Raw genomic sequence first — 19,385 nt, forward strand, 5'->3', positions numbered from 1 at the left:
TATTGGAGGAGGCATGTGGTAGTCTGCATGCAGTCCTCCCTGGATCGGCAGAGGGGGTGATGCAGCGACCAGGACGGCTCTGAAGAGCGGGGTATTTGGCCAGATACAATTGGGGAAAATTGACAGGCGGATTGGTGCAGCATCAGCAGTAATGTGGACATTGTACCAGACCGTTGTGGCAAACAAGGAGCTGAGCCAGAAGGCAAAGCTCTCAGTTTACCAGTCAATTTTCGTTCCAACCCTTACCTATGGTCATGAGCTTTGGGAAGCGACCTTAAGGGTGAGATCACAGATACCAGCAGCTGAAATGAGTTTCCTCCGTAGGGTGTCTGGGCTCAGCCTTAGAGATAGGGTGAGGAGCTCGGACCTCCGGAGAGAGCTTGGAGTAGAGCCGCTGCTCCTTCGCGTCGAAAGGAGCCAGTTGAGGTGGTTTGGGCATCTGATTAGGATGCCTCCTGGGCGCCTTCCTTTGGAGGTTTACCAGGCACGGCCAACTGGGAGGAGACCCCGGGGTAGACCCAGAACTTGCTGGAGGGACTACATGTCCAATTTGGCCTGAGAACACCTTGGGATCCCCCAGGAGGAGCTGGGGGGCATTGCTGGGGAGAGGGACGTCTGGAGTGCCCTACTTAGCTTGCTGCCACCGTGACCCGACCCCGGAGAAGCGGCTGAAGATGAGATGAGATGAAATGAGATGAGACAATTGGGGAAAAAACCCCATTCTCGTCCTGTTTTTGACTTAGCTTTTGCCACCATTTTTTTGGGCCTTTTTGTGCTTTTCTGGTTGACCCTTGGTTATCGACCCTGCCTGTAATCTGAACCAAGTTTTTGCCTGCTGTTTTTGGATGTTTGCAGATCATTAAACTTAAATGCTTTGTATCATCTAAGCCTGGCTTGCAATTAAGTTCCTCACTAGTAAGCGTGGCATTGTGAGAGCACGTTTTCTTTTTCTATTTTGCCATGCCGCACAATTGGCCTAAATTTAAATTTACTGTAGGCTTTCTTTACACAACCAAACATAGCACTTAAACCAAGAATCGCCCATAATCTTGCATTCTTATGGAAAATAGTCACGTTTTCTTTGACAGAGCAAATGCACAAATAACATCCTTTAAGTCTGAGATGGACAATAAAGTTGGGGTTGTGGTATCGTACAATCTCTCTTTCACTGCTTGGAGTTTTCTGCAGTGGAGCCTGCAAAAAAATGTTTGAATGGGGCGGGAAAAGAGGAGCCACGGTGATTGTTAAGGGGTGGCACCCAAATTGTACTTAAAATATGGAGCATAGTCTTTACATGCAACTGCATCTTGTGTAGTTGTGTAATCAAGAGACGGAGACACAGTTGGGTAAATTGATGCAATTGACTGGAAATGAACAGAATGAGAAACCTCTTTGAGGTCAGAGAGGTGAAAATACTGTGCTCAAGCAGTCTCCCATGTTACTGCACATAGATAGATAGCTCTATGGTGGAGTAATAAAATACCTGGGAGAAAGCTCAGGTCACATAATTGTAATGTCTCTTGGAAGAAGTGTAATAATGTCGAGCTGAAATCAATTAGGTCATTATGAATTGCTCACTGACCACATCAACATCTTTTTCTTTTTCTTCGGGTATTTGTTGAGGGTAGCCTAAGCCATTATACTCGGTGCTCTTACGAAGTTATTTTGCAACTATTGATTCTCTTATTTCAATGCTCCGTATCCAATCACACAACATTCTCCCTGTTAATTTTTAAAACTCATTGAATTCGTTTGTTTATTTTGAACATTTAATGGTTTCTGGGTCACCGCATCTCCTGTGTATTTGTATTTATGAAGTGGTTTTGAATGAGCAGGATACCCCGAAAACACAAATGATCTTTGAAAAGTTTATATTGATTACCGACCTAATGTTACTTTGCTTTATTGCATCCTAGCAACAAAATTCATATGATGGGGGGGGGGCATCCGGGTAGCGTAGCGTAGCGCAGCAGTCTATTCTGTTGCCTACCAACACGGGGATCGCCAGTTCGAATCTTCGTGTTGCTTCAGGCTTGGTCGGGCGTCCCCACAGACACAACTGGCAGTGTCTGCAGGTGGGAATCTAGATGTGGTTATGTGTCCTGGTTGCTGCACTAGCGCCTCCTCTGGTCAGTCGGGGTGCGATCCTCCCACACACTGCGTCCCCCTGGCAAAACTCCTCACTGTCCGGTCAAAGAAGCGACTGGCGACTCCAAATGTATGGGAGGAGGCATGTGGTAGTCTGCAGCCCTCCCCGGATCGGCAGAGGGGGTGGAGCAGCGACCAGGAGGGCTTGGAAGAGTTGGGTAATTGGCCGGATACAATTGGGAAGAAAAAAGGGGGGGGGGGAATGCACATGACAGACATCTAAAACCAACTTGTGACATCAAAAACTGATGGAAAGTGGATGACGTCATTACAACATGAGGGTATGTAAGGGCCAACTATTAGACCTGTGTTGTTTGACACACAAGTAAAAGAGAGAGACACACACTTGGTTCTTCTAGATTTCCAGTTTTCACAAGAGATTGTAAACTTCTGCGTAGGCTACCTTTGTTTGATTCTACTCATGTCTGACCGTGAGTCAACAAATGAATTTTACAAGCTGCGCAAGGGAAAAAAATAAAAGGAGGGACTGGCAGACATTTCTACTACTCCAGGCCTGCTCCATCTAAGGAGGCATTACAACAGCAACTGGATCATCTTGCAAGACTTCTGTCAGACCTGGGCCCTGACAGTTAATCTGAAAAAGACTAGAGTTAAGGTCTTCCAGAAACAACCCAGGTGTGAGGGACGCTCCACTGACATAGAACACACAGAACTACACACATTTGGGACTAATAATTACCCCTACAGGAAATTTCAATTTCACCAGAGACAAAGGAAGAAGAGCTTTCTATACTATATAAAAAAAAGTATTCAAACATAGACAAACCGTTTAGAATATGGCTCGAAATATTCAAATCCATAATTGAACCAATTCTACTATATGGTAATGAAGTGTGGGGTCCTCTTGTAAATCAAGACTTTGAACAATGGCACAAACAACCAATCGAAGCCCTGCACACTGAGATTTGCCAGAGCATCCTCAGAGTACACAGGAACACACCCAACAATGGATGCCGAGCAGAACTAGGCCAATTTCCCCTGCTAATTAAGATACAAGAATGAGCAATCAGATTCTACAAACACCTAAAAGCAAGTGACCCCAACTCCTACCATTAAAAAGCCCTCCATCACCAAGAGGAAAACAGAAAGAGGAGTCCCCTCAGCCAGCCGGTCCTGAGGCTCAGATCAGCCAACAGCACAGGGCATCACGACAGCCCTCACACAATCTGGCCCAACCAAATTATAGCTAAAGAAAAAGAAAAATACATTTAACTACTGGACATCTATCACAAAAACTCAAAGCAAACTTCAATGCTACTCGGCTCTACACAGACGGTACACGATGGCAGACCACCTGACCACCGCGACTGATCAGAAACTGAGAAGGACATTCATTAACTATGTACAGACTCGGTGACCACAGCTTGGCCATAGAGACTGGCCGACACAGGCAGACTTGGCTGCCTACAGAAGACAGGCTGTGCCAGCTCGGCCCACAGAGACGGGTGGAGACAGAACAACACCTCCTGCTACAATGCGGCACACATGACAATTTAAGAACAAAGTTCTTTACCAAAATTAAATGTAACTCCCAAGATTTTAATACGTTCTCTGACCAGACTAAAAGGCAACATCTGCTTGGGGGAAATAGCGTCAGCGCCATAGGTGCAGCAAGATATGTCAGTGCATGTCACAGCCTCAGAGACAAGCAGCACAACATATGACAGCTGAGCCTGGTCTCCTCACAACTCCTGCTCTACCCTTTGATTTACGTCTCTTTCGTTATGGTTGTTTTGTTGTTTCTTTATTGATCGGTATAATGTTGTGTTAACGTTCATTATTAGTGCTATTGTGCACTGTCCAAATATTTGGACAAATTGCACTTTGATGCTTTGGCAACATTGTTTTTTAAAACCTTCATGCCAGTAAAGCCCTTTGATTTGGAGAGAGAGAGAGGACATGAAGTTGCAGAGGAGAGAATGGACAGGCTCTTCTCTCCTCGAGAGATTAGTTGAAAAATATCAAATGAATGAATTCAAATAAATGTTGAATACATTCACAGATGTCATCTTAACTATTTACAACAAATAAAATTAAGACGGCTGATAACAGGGTGTCATAAAGTCTTGAATTCAATTTTATAAATTTTAGCCCTTTCGAAAATGATTATTTAAGTGTTAATGTTTGGTTCAGCTGAGCACGGGGGCCCTGGTGGTGCTGCTGGACCCGGATAGGCTGCCACAATAAAGACCCTGGTATCTTCTGTCAGTGGGACATCATCTGGGGTGGTCTCCAGAGCGTGTTTGGGGATGCTTCTCATCACCGTCCACCACATTGTCCAGTGGTGCAGGGCTGGGTCAATCAGTGGCTGCCATGTCACCGAGATGTTTTCAGAAAGAGGCAAAAATAAAAGACAGAGCATACAAAATACCACTTCACAACCTTATTTTGACAAAGAAATCTCACCACAAAATATTTCAAAAGACAAACTGTTCTAGAAAACATTTTAAGTAAATAGGGATCATACCGTTACCATTCTTTTGCTTGCCTGTTAAAAATAGTTTTGGTCAGGGATTGCCTACTCCAGGCAGACACCTCTGTGGACAGCTGGTCACATCAGGGAGCACCATTCACTGCCTCCAAACCATTCTCCCCCTCATCCTCTGCCACATCCTCAGGCTCGTCCTCTGGGGCCACGATGTCACCAGCCCCAAGGCAGAAAAGAAATTATACCTCCTGAAGAAACAATTCATCCTGTTTGATTTACTTTTCTTCGGTATTCTGAAAAGTCCTGATGAGTGATTACTTACGTGAGGTGCAAAGGTGTCGTGCACCTCCAGCGCCTGCAGGAAGATGGCCTGGAAACTGGTCTTCATCATCCCAGAAGCACGCTCTATAATGAAGCGTGCCCTGGAATGATGGCCGTTGAAGCACTGGGCTTGCACACCTTCTATTGGCCTCTTGTAGGAAGTGATGAGAGGGAGTGAGTGTTAGAGGCACGGGTACCCTCCATCTGTGAGGATAAAGTGTCCTGGAAGAAGGTAGAGGGAACTTCTTGTACAGTGGGGCTGTGGCAGAGCACTCTTGAATCATAGACTGACCCAGGCCAGCCCACGTATGTGTTAATGCAGTGGCTCTGATGGTTACAAACAGCCTGCAGGAAGATTGAAGGGAAGTTTCCTGTTCCTGTAGCACTGACCATCAAGGGAATTCGGTGGCTTGACGCGGACATGGCAGCTGCCGATTGCTCCTGCTGCTTTCCTGAAGGCTTGCCCTGCCAGGCCTGCAAACCCACAGGATACTACCTCCAGGTCTTCCAGAGTCTTCAGGAGGTGGATGGCCTTGTGTCGAATGGCTACCAGCTTCTCACTGACCCTATGGACAATGCGGTGAACGGTGGAATGAGGCATCCCAAACACTCTGGAGACCACCCTGTACGATGCCCCCGCCTGCCAGCCAGAAAAGTAACACCAGAGTCTTGATTGGGGCACCCCATCCGTGTCTCTCTTCCTAGTTGAGAAGGTCCAGCAGCACTGTCAGGGCCTCCCTGCTCAGCCAAAAATCAGGTCATGTGTCCTTCTGGTTGAAAACCCTGTCCAGCACAGGAACACTCAGGTTATACTGTAGCTGGGCTGGTTTAGGGAAAGAAGGAGAAAAAATGTTAAACAACAGCTAGATATTAATTGTGGGATGTTTAGATAGATAAGGCTTAAAGGCTATCTATCTAATTAGCCTGTTTTAGCTGACAAGATAATTTTTTAATATTAAAGTGCCATTTTAGGTATGAAATTCTATTGTCAAAGTTAAATGACATCAGCCATGGATTAAAGGCTATCTATCTATCTATCTATCTATCTATCTATCTATCTATCTATCTATCTATCTATCTATCTATCTATCTATCTATCTATCTATCTATCTATCTATCTATCTATCTATCTATCTATCTATCTATCTATCTATCTATCTATCTATCTATCTAATCTATCTATCTGTCTGTCTGTCTGTTTATCCATCTACTCAACCTGTTTTTGCTGATTAATGACAAGGCCATTTTTTATATTTAAGTAAGGTTAGGGTCATTTTACATATGACATTATACTGTCAAATTATATTGTCTGCTAAATGACATTGGCCATTTGTTAACTAGCTAATATTAACATTACTGTTGGCTAAAAGTAAACAGCTAAGCCAATCTTAATTTACCTGGCCATGGTCCTCTGTCAGACGGAGATACATCACACGCTGGCATTGGCGGTGAACCGTCTCAATTTCCTCCAGTAAATGGTAAAAAGAAAAGGAAAAAGAAAAAAGGAAAAACATCTCTGGTTCCATTTCCACTGCTGTTTGTCAACTGCAGCTGTCAAGGTTGCTAAGCGACAGGAGCGGCGCTTTGTGATGGAAGGGTGAGGGCGGGAACAGCTGGTGACGCAAAAAAGACAACGCTCGGTTCGGCCTTTGCAGGGTCCTTTGAAGGATGTAGCACCGTAATTGAAATAAATCAGCAATAAAAATAATCTGTGTGCCGGTCGGTCGGTTGGTCGGTCGGTTGGCTGGTTGGTTGGTTGGTTGGGTGTCATAAATCATTTTACTGGGTGTAGGTCCAGAAAAGGAAAATTTCCATTACAACAGAGGGGAGGTCACATTAAAATAACAACCGAGGTCTTTTTCGACAGTTTATGTTTCCGGGGTGGAAGTGAATAGTTTAATGTGTACATACATATTAAGCACCCGTGTTATTTCCAGACCGTCCGTGTCATGGAAAGCCAGCTCCCAGATCCCCGAGAGCTTGGACAGTTGGTGGCTGTGCGCCTTAATCGGATTAAATGACCTAAGAGGACACGGAAAGGAGACGGGCAGGCCTGCCGGGTCTCGCTGCCTTACATCGTCTCATTCAGTCTTCAGAATGCCTCTCTTCATAAACCGGGACCAAATATTTGCTCATCAGGTGCATCTGCTGGAGCACAAACTGAGGGTGAGTAAGCAGCTGTATGATGGAATACATGAGCGCCATGCAGCTCGGTGATGGTGGCCAAGTCACAGACATACTGTATCTGCCAGCCTGGAGAACGACTTGTCCCAGCACTGCCTTTCGAACAGTCTCTCGATGTTGTCAAACTAGTTTAGAAACTAGTCTATCATAATAACCCGAACTGAACTTGTCCTTTTTTTAAAAATGTGATATGATCTGACTTTATATAACTCCATTTTCAGAGTAAAGAGGAGCGCATACTTGAGTTGGAGACTGAGAATGCCATTCTTCATCTGAGGCTTGCCGAGGTAAGAAGGTCTCCAGATCATTCTGTATTTTGCTCACACGTATCAGACAGACATATACATCGTCGTCAAGACATATCGGCACTCAGTTTACAAATACGTTCAGTTCATGGACGAGAGAGACAGTTAGACCTCTGCAGGATGATGGGGGGGGGGGTTGTGTGCTTTCCTCGGTTCTGTTTGTGGAGTTCTGGTTTCGCCGTGGTCTGCTCTGACGGCCTTCACCATTGTGCCCGTTGTGTTTAATTCCAACACCTCTTGAATGACTTGTGTGTGTGTGAATGAGGTTGTGTTTGGGCCAGGTGGGCAGCCTGTGTGTGCTGTGGGATTAGACTCCTGAGATGAGTTCAAAACAAAAGATTAACGGGATGCCTCATTGATGAGTCGGGCTAGTACACTTGAATCTTCAGAATGGGAGCCTGCTGAATTATCACTGTGGTAGATAAACATCATATATGTATTGATTTAGCTCAATTGAATCATGTAGAATGATTTGGTTGGGTATCCTATGTGCTCACTTTTTAATTAATCGTTAACTTTCGTCACTGGGCGTGTGTACTTCTTTTTGACTTCTGTGTGTCCCCAAACTGTGTTAGAAAACTAATGTGAGGTACCATATCGATTTTCCTCCACCGAGCATCGCTGAAGAAAAAAAAAATCAATTGATATAGTATTTGTGGCGGTATCCACTATGTTATTCTTGGGTTTGTGTCTTATGTGTAACTGGAGGCGCTCCTTTTGAAATAAAGTTTCCTCGTAAAGTTCGATCAAGAATTGTAGTTTTTTTTTTTAACTTTGTCTTTAACTCGCTGTTTTTGCAGCTCCAAGCGATACATCACAATGTTATCTCTATCATAGTATTGGCCTATGTGTTGGGTTTCACCCTGTGGCACACAGGGCTGTTTCCACCAGGTAGGGCTGTTTAGGTGGTGTGCGGCAGAATACTTGCTAACAGACAGCAGAGTTTCACCTGTTGTTCAGGTAATGTTCCCTATATTTCCCCCCATGTGGGGGAAATATAGGGAATTTATTGATCTCCAAGAACTAGGCTGAAAACAGCAGTGCTATGGGAATGTTTAAATAGCGAGCATCGCGTAATGTAAATGAGCGATTGCCCAGATTTAGCCTTCTGTTGGTGATAATCGGAGAATAGACGGTCGGTGACTATCGGTGTCATAAGCGTGCCAATCTCATCTTGTTTCCAGTGCCTAAGGAGACTGGCTCAGGACCACAAGGACGAGATCATGGCCCAGAAGCAACGGCAGCAGCAGAGGAATAGACAGAAGATTACTCAGTCAGCTCTAGCTAACCTCCTGTCTGAAGTCCAGGTACAAATCCACTGCACCTAGGAGTGATTGTGTGTGTGTGTGTGTGTGTGTGTGTGTGTGTGTGTGTGTGTGTGTGTGTGTGTGTGTGTGTGTGTGAGAGAGAGAGAGAGAGACAGCAATAGGTGTGTTTGTGTGACCTAATCTATAGATGAATGGCAAGTCTGAAACACACACACATACACACACACACACACACACATACACACACAGTAACACGCCGTGTTCAACTAGATAACAAGATATATGGTCTCCGGGTGTTATTTTAGACGCTGAACCAGGATCTGAAGGAGGTTTTTGCCATATACACGGGCTTTTCCACTGAGCTGGAGGACCAGAGCAAACTGCTCCTGAAGAAGGTGGATGAAGTCGGTTTCGCCCTGAAGGATCAACATGGAGACAACATGCAGAGTGAGTACCTGACTCTGTTGAACCAGACTTTACAGTAGCTGTCAGCCAGGAAGCTGTAGTCTCGTTTCAATAGGGCTCAACTGGAATTAGGATACTTGGTTATGACGTCTGTGTCGCTCCTTTTAGAAATTTGGTATCGGAGATCAGCCCTGAAGGAGTTGTCTGACACAACTGGAAGGGCTGTGGATGAGGAGAGAACAGTACAGATGGGGGGGGGGGTGCAGCTCTCAGACTCTGTTTATAGTGAGAAATGGAGGAAGATGATGGGGAGGCCCATATGGAACTGGTGCCACTAGTTTCCATGAATGGTTCCAGTGGGTTTCAGCCACCGGGTTGGGTGGGGCTCTTGTCAATGATCAAATTAACTTGCAGGATAGAGATGAGTGGAGGGTGTTGGTCGTGAGTATGGAGGGTTATGGAGTTCTGGGATACCAGAACTCACTGTTGAGCCTTCTGGAGACATGGGAGGGAGAAGGTGCCCACCCAAGAACTCCGGTGAACTCACATTGGCACTATTAGTAGTTGTCTCAGTTTGGTTGCCAACTAAGCCATTCGGTACCGGTGCTGCCTGATGTCCTCTCCTTAAACGTTGGGAAAAGTGAGTGAAGTCACTGCAAAAAAAAAAGCAGCTTATAAGGTATTTTATCTTGTTTTAAGTCTCATAATGCTTATTTCAAGGTATTGATAGTAAAATGTTTTTACCCCACTGGCAACCATTGCTCATCTCAAGAAAGTGCCCTTATAACACTTGTTTCAAGACATTTACTCTCAAAAAAGAAAGGTTTAACATTCCATTTCCTGTTTAGTGAAAATGTCTCATAACAAGTTTTACAGTCTCAAAGCAAGTACTCTTTCTGGAAACGAGCAATGATCAAATAACTTGGCGAGTTTGTCTTTTCTGCAGTGTTGTTGGCATCTTCTGTGTGTTGCTCACAAGCGAGTCATCATCAGATCCTGTGTATCACTGAACAACACTCGTTGTATTCTCCCTCAGCTCAAATCCTTCTTCCTCCCTTTCATCTCTTTCTTCTTCCACATCCCCCCTCTTTCTTTCTCTGCCCCTCACTTACTCCCTTCACTACACCGTTCACGTATTGTGTTTTCCATCTTGAGGCTGTGCCGTGGCCATAGCTCGGTCAGGCTTGCTGAGGAGATAATCCTCTCATACGGTCCCTGCCCTAGTCTCTCTCCTACTCCGCCCATCTCCATCCCATAAGGCATAAGCGTGCTTCACCAAGGTTGTACAGCCTACTCTCTTCCGCCCCCTGTGTCACCTGGTTGCAGTGGTGACATACGCTGTGTGTGGGGGTGGAAACTGATCTGGTCACACGGCTGTGTTGGAAAAGCCCCTTTGCCCGTGTTCGGCCGGGTAGTGCATAAAATCATACAGCGTTAAGCAAGCCAGGGTATCAAACCCCCATTCACTGGTGCTCAGGTACAGAGGTGGCTCAACTACAGGGACTTGTGATATTTTCTATGGCTCTGTGGCCATCTGAAGCCATGCTGACTGTCAGGTAGGTCACACAACCATTTGATAAACATTCACCAAGCCCCCAATGGTTTTTCAATGCAGCAGGCTTCTATTCTATTCTAGTCTGCTTGGGGTTAATATTATTTATTCACCTTGTTTCAAGATCAGTCAAATAAGTAAAAAGACAAACTTATCAGATTATTTCATGTTGTTTAAAGCCTCATGATGCTTAATTCCAGACATTGCTAGTAAAATGTCTTCATTCTGCGGGTAGATACTATTGCTCGTTTCAACAAAGAGTAGTCGTTGCGTGATTACAAGACTTGTTACGAGAATTCTTCACTAAATAGGAAATCTTAAAACAAGAAACTTGATGTGAGGTCATCTCTGACACAAGAACACTTCATGGAAATGAGTGATATTACCTGCCAGCGGGGTAAGAAAAGTCAGAAAATCAGCATTATGAGTCTTAAAACAAGATAAAATACCATGATAAGCTGGTTTTGTGAGTGTGTGCGTGTGTGTATGTGTGTGTGTGTGTGTCTTGCACTCAGGAGTTGGCTTGAGCTTGGTGGGGTTTGCCTGATATATGTACTAAAGACTGCCACAGACTGACCTTAGAAAAACCACATGGTAAACTCAACCCACTCATGACGAAATGAACGGACCAAGCCTCGGTTTTCTGGTTTTCAGAGGAAGTTGTTCACTTTCCTCAGCTGCCTAAATCCTGTGGAATAACACCACCGAAAGGGGTAATTATCCGGGTTATTGCTTTCAACCACCTCTCCCTTCTCCTGTCCAGGTCTGCGGGCTGGCATGGAGGCTCTGGAGCGATCCCTGGAGGAGGAGAAGGAGAGGTGCAGAGTGGAGAGGCAGCGGAGGAGAGAACTTCACAACACGCTGGTGGTGAGGGTCGTCTAGGACAAAGCTGGGGTCTCCGCTGTTTTATTGGGGGGGGGGTTATAAGCACTGTGAGGTTTACGTGACAAAGCCCTTCTCTCTTTGGCTGACTGCAGGAGTTGAGAGGGAACATAAGGGTTCACTGCAGGGTGCGGCCAGTGTTGCCTCTCGACCAAATCCAGTCGTCAACATCTGCAACAGGGTAACAAGCTCTATGTTGCTGTGATTGCATAGGATGCAACTACCATCAGTATCACAATGCACTACTTAAACTGACCACTAGTTGACGGAATAGTGATGACAGTGTAACTGCATGTGGCGGGTAATCAATCCAATGTGTTGTTCTCTTGTAGGAGTGTCTCGTCAGAGGAAGTGGTTCATGCAGTCAGTGATGTAAGGGCCTATATGAACTGTGTTTTCTTTCAGTTGTTACTGACCTGATTCACATTTTCCTCATGAGATTATATTGATTTCTGCCATGTCTCTTTTTTTTAAGGACACGATGCTGGTGAATAGTACGAAGACTGGAATCCCTTTTCTAAACAAGATGTTTGAGTTTGAGAGGTACATCAAATATTGTAATCGAGTTACGCCTTTCTGTCTGTCTGTCTGTGTGTATTTACTGTGATACCACAGTGATGATTTAACGTCAGTCACCCGTGTGGTTTTATCTGACAGGGTGCATGGACCAAAGGACTCCCAGGATGAAGTGTTTGAGGAAGTCAAGCCCCTCCTGACATCTCTGCTGGACGGGTGAGTGTGGACCCAATCAATAAGTAAAGTCACGATACGACTTTATAAGCAGATGTTTTTCAGGTTGTCTTTATGTACTTACTACTGGGCATAAAGCAGAGAAGACATGTGACAAGTAAATAGAGAGATATACAAGCAGCCTATGTTTTCAGCATAGTAGCTTCATGACGAACCGACATCCTTGATCTGATGTGATGTGATGTGCTCTGTCTGTGCAGTTATAACGTGTGCATCATGGCGTATGGGCAGACAGGCAGTGGGAAGACCCACACTATGATGGGCTCCCAGCAGGCGGAGGAGTCCTCAGGAGCCCAGCGGGGCATCATCCCCAAAGCTGCTGCTGAACTCTTCAGGTGGGGGACCGGGCACATTTTCATGTCAAGCAATATTATAGAGCGTCCGGATAGCATCTATTCTGTTGCCTACCATCACAGGGACCGGTGGTTCAAATCCCCGTGTTACCTCCAGCTTGGTCGGGCATCCCTACAGACACAATTGGCCGTGTCTACGGGTGGGAATCTGGATGTGGGTATGTTTCCTGGTCGTTGCACTAGCGCCTCCTCTGGTCGCTCAGGGTGCCTGTTCGGGGGGGGAGGAGGAACTTGAGGGAATGGCGTGATCCTCCCACGTGCTACGTCCCCCTGGTTAAACTCCTCACTGTCAGGTGAAAAGAAGCAGATGGGGACTCCACATGTATCGGAGGAGACATGTGGTAGTCTGACGCCCTCCCTGGATCGGCAGGGGGGTGGAGCAGCAACCAGGACGGCTCGGAAGAGTGGGATACAATTGGAGAGAAAAAGGGGGGAATCCTAAAATAAATAAATAAATAAATAATGATAATATAGATTTGTACTTATGTAAAGAGTGATCTCTATTTTGCACTGTAGATTTTTGTTTTTTTGTATGCTGACAACTTTCTTTATGTGCAGCCCTTATTAAGGGGTAACATAGCTCACCAGTTAAAGGTATTCTCCCATCAATTCCCAGCATGCACAAAAAGATTAGGTGGTATGTAACTGGACTTTAATTTCACAGATAGGATTTAGGATTTAGTAATGTGTGTGTGTGCGTGTGCGTATGTGTGTGTGTGTGTGTGTTTTCCAGGCTGATCTCTGAGAAGCCATCTGAGAGCCACACGGTGGAGGTGTCAGTGGTGGAGGTGTATAACAACGAAGTGTTTGACCTGCTGGCCAGAGACGAGGAGGGCAACGCCGAGGGTCAGCGCAGGGACGTCATCACCACCTCCTCTGGCACCAGCCAGGTCACCCACCTCGTATATGAGTGAGTAGAGGGTAGAGTCTGTCTTGACCCCTGCTCACGTTTTTTGAAGAGTTTTAAAGATAAGATAACCTTTACTGATCCCCCCAGGTGGGGGAAATTCAGGCGTAGATAGTGGCAAAGGCAAGAAGAGACATCAGCATCAACATCACATCAGCAGGGTGACAGAGGTAGATAGGGGCAACACAGAGGTGACACCCTGGACAGGCCGCCAGGCCATCACAGCGCCCCAGTTAGCAGCACTGCATTGTAATTAAATGGTGCAGAATCTAAGATCAGTATTTCAGGACAGTAAACAGGATCAGATTAGGTCAGGATCAGATCTATACTAAAACCCCAATACGGTAGGGCACAACCAAAACCTCAACAGCATAATCCGGGCACCTCAAAGAATCGCAACATAACCTCATTAGCATGACCCCATTAGTCTAATCCTGGCTCGTCATCGTCATCATTCATGGCTGCCTAGACAAACAACAACAATCAGTAGACTGGGCATCCATACAATATAACGTCAGCAGATATGGGCTGTAGGTTGTCAGGGATCAGGGATCTTATAATAGATCTATGTCAGTAGGTATAGGTGGTGGGGGGGGGGCAAGGAAGGGGGTAATTGTGAGGGGGTGTGAAGGGAGGGGACAGGTGGTAATTGTGGTACTAAATCGAGAGGGGAGGGTAAGCGTCTCTGAACAGCAGAGTTTCTTTTCTATGTAACCAAACAAGTACTCATGATGATTAAAATAGGACTTAAAAGGGAATACGGGGTACCCCATATTCCTGGGGTACCCCGTTCAACCGAAAGCAAGTCTAAAACACTACTCCCCTTTAGGAGCAGTGCTCTTCAGTGAAATGTGAAGAACTGAAATGCACATCGAAGTCAACTGTACTGTGTTACCAAAGTGTGTGTGTGTGTGTGTGTGTGTGTGTGTGTGTGTGTGTGTGTGTGTGTGTGTGTGTGTGTGTGTGTGTCCTCTCAGGCCTGTGAGCAGCTCTTCCGAGGTGATGCAGGTGATCAACAGCGTTCTGAAGCTCAGGGCCCACTGTCCCACCCTGGTCCACACCGACTCCTCGCGCTCCCACCTCATTGTCACCCTGACCATCTCCTCCAAGAGCCCAAACCCGCTGGACCTGGGTGAGAAACACAACACGTACAGAAAAAGCAGTGCGCACACATCCCCACGAGTCTCTGCAGAAGTGGTGCTAAACTAGGAGATGTTCCAAACGAGGAAGAAGAAATGTCTGATTATTACTGTCCCCGTGCTTTTATTGTCCCCGATGGGCTTTCTAGACATGTGTGGATAGTTTTTTTCTTCACTGAGAAAAAAATAAATCCACATGCGCATGCACACTCTCTCACACATATGTTTATACCGCATGCAGGATGCATTGTATACCAGTAAAGACATTTACAGAGGACCATGGCGACGCTTAGTAAAACCATTTTAATCGACTAGAATGATTCCCAAGAATGTGACGAGGGTGGCGGTGCATTTATTTAGTAGACATATTATTCTTGGCCAAAAGTAATGTAACGTACACGAATAAGTAGACACGTTAGCCCTTGGCTAACGGGGTCGGACCCTTTAGTCAGCTGGTTAACGTTGTCGCCCGCGGTGCAGGAGAGACGGGTTCGCGTCCCGGCTGTGGCGGTCCCGGACTGCCCCCCCTCCCCCAATTTGCTGCATTGGTGTCAGAAGTGGGGTGGTAAGACCGTAAGGTCACCGAAAGAGGGGGGTAGTGTAACGTACACGAATAAGTAGACACGTTAGCCCTTAGCTGAAAGGGCCGGACCCTTTAGCCGACTGGTTAACGTTGTCGCCCGCGGTGCAGGAGATACGGGTTCGCGTCCCGGCTGTGGTGGTGCCCGTACTGCCCCTCCCCCCCGAAATCGCTACAGTAAAATTTTACTCTCATTTGGGTCTATGAATAACGTAACTGTTTATGATACCGATCAGCAAAGGAAACACAGTTCCAACAGGGGAAATGAGCCTTTCAGTCCTTGCTAACATGAACGACTCGGGTGGAGGGTCACTGATGCGCCATTACATGTTCTTACCGTCCCGTTCAGCCCGCAGGCTGCAGAGTGCCAAGAAGGACATGCAGCGCTCCCCCCAGAACCAGTGGTGGAGTCCCCGCTGTCGCCGTGCCAACGCTACCGCCCGCCGCACATCTGACGAGCTCTTCGCTAGCTCCGCCTCATCCCCTGGCCTCTCTCCGCTGCACTCGCCCTGCCTCTCTCCGAGGCACAGCATCTCCCAGACCCCCTTCAAGACCAAGCTACAGCTGGTGGACCTGGCGGGAAGTGAGTGTGTAGGTAAGGTCAACTCGCTGTTGAGGGCTGGGCCTGGCTGGCTAGTTTCAATGAGCGTGTTACATGGGAACAATATGCTTCCTGAAAATAACTTCCAACAGCTGGGCCAGCTCTTCTTTGTCTCTGGGCCATCACTCGAAGCAATGTGAATGGGTGATACAGTGTGTGTGTGTGTGTGTGTGTGTGTGTGTGTGTGTGTGTGTGTGTGTGTGTGTGTGTGTGTGTGTGTGTGTGTGTGTGTGTGTGTGTGTGTGTGTGTGTTTGTGTGTGCCAGGTATGTCAGGTGTTACCGGCCCCGCCCTGTGGGAGTCGTCCTGTATAAATCGTAGTCTGTCCGCTCTCTCCGACGTGCTGGGGGCCTTGGCAGAACAGAGGCCACACGTCCCTTACAGGAATAGCAAGCTTACACACCTGCTGCAGGACGCCATTGGTGAGACACGCACGCCTACGACACACGCATACACATACACTATCTCTCCATCTGTTGACTGCTGACATAATACGAACCTTATCGTTTCCTTCATGGTGATCTCCACCAGGGGGCGATGCCAAGCTGCTGGTGATGCTATGCGTCTCTCCCACCCAACGCTTCATCACCGAGTCTCTGCAGACGCTGGGCTTTGGGTCGCGAGCCCGCCAGGTCCAAAAGAATATAACCGGAAGGAGGAGTAACACCCTTAAAATAAAGTGAGAGAGAGAGAGAGAGAGAGAGAGAGAGAGAGAGAGAGAGAGAGATTTGATTTCAAAAGCACATTTATTTAGTTTACATTAGAAACATATAACCATGTCTGTACATTTATTCCATATATACCTTAAATAGATATCTATACCTCTGCAACAAAAAATTAAGACACGCATTTAAAGCAAATTTCAACCAAAACCACTTGTAAATACTTTTTCATCCTGGAACAAATTAAAAACTCACACTGTTACAGCACCGCTGATGAATGAAAGTGAGTGGAATAAAAGGTATGACCTTCCACCCCTGTTCTGCCCATGCCCGTATTCATGTTATTGTTATTCATGCTGGCTTGTATTTAACCTTAATGAACTTGAGTAGTTTTGAAAGGGGATCGTTTTTGTGAACAAATAGTGGCAAAAAAGTGGTAAAGGGAATGGAGAGAGACCGAGGCTGATCATTTCGTTCTCCATCCCATCGTCGTGCTGTAAGCTGCACATGTCGTTTACAGAGTGTAGAGTCGGAAGCTTTCTGAACGCAGCAGTTTTCCATAGTCTTCGCTGGGAATATTGCCCATGCCATGCCTTCGCTTTGATGCCGTGCACTTCTTTTAGTTATTATGGATCCATGTATAGTTTGCATGTTTTTATTGATGCTTATTTTGCTGTATTCCAGTCATCACCTTCCTAGTTACATAGTGTCTATACAGAAAGGTGTCGGTCTTGTGAAAGGTGGAAATAAAGATATTGTGGAAAACGTGAGTCTGAGTGTTGGAAGCTAGCTAACTTTATCTGTCTTATGAATAGTGTGGGCAGCTGCTCACAGTATAGTCTCCCGACCATATCAATTCTTGGAAAACATAAACCATGCATGTACAGTGTATCATGTAATGCTGCACATGCTTTCAGTTAAAACATTTTAGTGTGGGGACACATTTGGAGAATTCTGCAAAGAAATCATCAATCATCACCTAAAGTCACTTGCAAATGACTTGTAAAGTCATGTCTCCAATCTAGTTTGAATCCCAGATGAGGGAATGACACCGCGTCACGATGTTTGAGAATAATCTCACAATAAGAGATGTAACAGAAATACACCGATGAGCCAAAACATTATGACCACCTGCCTGATATGCTGTTGGTCCTCCGTGTGCCGCCAGAACAACGCCAGCCCGCCGAGGCATGGACTCCACAAGACCCCTGAAGGCGTGCTGTGGCATCTGGCACCAGAACATTAGCAGCAGATCCTTCAAGTCCTGTAAGTTGCGAGGTGGAGCCACCGCGGATCAGACTCGTCAGTCCAGCACATCCCGCAGATGCTGAATCGAGTTGAGATCTGGAGAATTTGGAGGCCAGGGCAACACCTTGAACACTTCATCATGTCCCTCAAACCATTCCTGAACAATGTGTGCCGTGTGGCAGGGCACGTTATCCTGCTGAAAGAGGCCACTGCCATCAGGGAGTACCATTGCCATGAAGGGGTGTACCTGGTCTGCATCGATGTTTAGGTAGGTGGCACATGTCAAAGTAACATCCACATGAATGGCCGGACCCATGGTTTCCCAACAGAACATTGCCCAGAGCATCACACTTCCTCCACCAGCTTCTCGTCTTCCCACAGTGCATCCTGGTGCCGTCACTTCCCCAGGTAACAGCGAACACGTACATGGACATCCATGTGATCTAAAAGAAAACAGGACTCATCAGCCCAGGTGAACTCCTGCCACTGCTCCAAGGTCCAGTTCCGACGCTCGCGTTCCCATTGTAGGCGCTTTCGATGGTGGTCAGGGGTCGTCATGGGCGCTCTGACTGGTCTGCGGCTACACAGCCCCATATGCAGCAGGGTGTGTTGTGGCACATTCATCCCGGAACCATCATGACATTTTTCTGTGATTTGTGCCTCAGTAGACCTTCGGTTGGTTCGGACCAGACGGGATAGCCTTGGGCTCCCTCCTCGGACCACTGTTGGTAGGTACTCACCACTGCTGACCGGGAGCAGCCCATAAAGCCTTGCCGTTTCAGAAGTGCTCTGACGACCCAGTCGTCTGGCCATAACACGTTGGCCCTTGTCAAAGTCGCTCGGGTCTTTACTCCTGCCCATTTCTCCTGCACCCTACACGGTGACTACGAGAACCAGTTGTTCATTTACCATCCGATCCTCCCAGACTTTGACCCACGCCCCTGTTTGGAGGTGGTCGTTATTCGGTTCACCTGCTGTGAGTGGTCATAATGTTTTGGCTCATCAGTGTGGCTGCCGATTTGACCGTGTTTATAGACACAACAGTTGACTGTATTGCCTGATGTGGTCAAGTCAACGCATCTGGTTCTCCAGTGCAGTTAGAGCGCACCCTGCTGACCATCCTCTGCAAAATGCAACTGCTGGACACCTTCACACCGTTAATCTGAACACTGCCAGTCTAGAAAGGGAATCCCTACCTCATTGTGCCGTATTGAATTCTTTATTCATGTTCACATGTTATAAACACATCACAAAAGCACACATTTCTCAGATGCATGATATTAGGACTTGTCATATCATGTGTTATTATAATATTTGCATGTACAAAAGTAAACGTTCAGCTTCCAGGGTAGAGAAAGCAGCGTCTTCTCCATACAGAACAGCCGAGACTGAACAATCTCTCACTAGCTGCGCTGCCCTTTCTTTGTTAATCCCGCCATCTGTAAACCCCTAGCCACTAGTGTGTGAACATGGCCTACGCCTCCAAGTACAAAAACTTGCAGCTGGCACTTCCAGCCCAGCGGTGCAGTTATCTGGAGCAGCGGATGACTTCTCAGAATTTTTGTCAAAAAGTTTTCTTCCAAACTGTAATCAAAGGTACACCCTACTTCTAGTACATATTGTAACGTGCAT

At 46.5% G+C, this 19,385-nt stretch overlaps 1 protein-coding gene across 1 annotated transcript; it reads left to right on the top strand.

Moving 5' to 3' along the window:
* The first annotated feature begins 7,015 nt into the window (after window positions 1–7,015).
* Window positions 7,016–16,526, top strand: kif25 (kinesin family member 25). The gene is made up of 15 exons (XM_056295157.1): window positions 7,016–7,084; window positions 7,324–7,389; window positions 8,592–8,714; window positions 8,981–9,122; window positions 11,396–11,499; window positions 11,610–11,695; window positions 11,847–11,886; window positions 11,990–12,057; window positions 12,172–12,246; window positions 12,465–12,599; window positions 13,351–13,527; window positions 14,502–14,656; window positions 15,593–15,838; window positions 16,110–16,265; window positions 16,375–16,526. The coding sequence occupies exons 1-15, from the start codon at window positions 7,016–7,018 to the stop codon at window positions 16,524–16,526; spliced, it is 1,794 nt and encodes a 597-aa protein (XP_056151132.1).
* The last annotated feature ends 2,859 nt before the right edge of the window (window positions 16,527–19,385 follow it).

Source organism: Lampris incognitus, chromosome 15 (assembly GCF_029633865.1).
Source record: "Lampris incognitus isolate fLamInc1 chromosome 15, fLamInc1.hap2, whole genome shotgun sequence".
Taxonomy (NCBI): domain Eukaryota; kingdom Metazoa; phylum Chordata; class Actinopteri; order Lampriformes; family Lampridae; genus Lampris; species Lampris incognitus.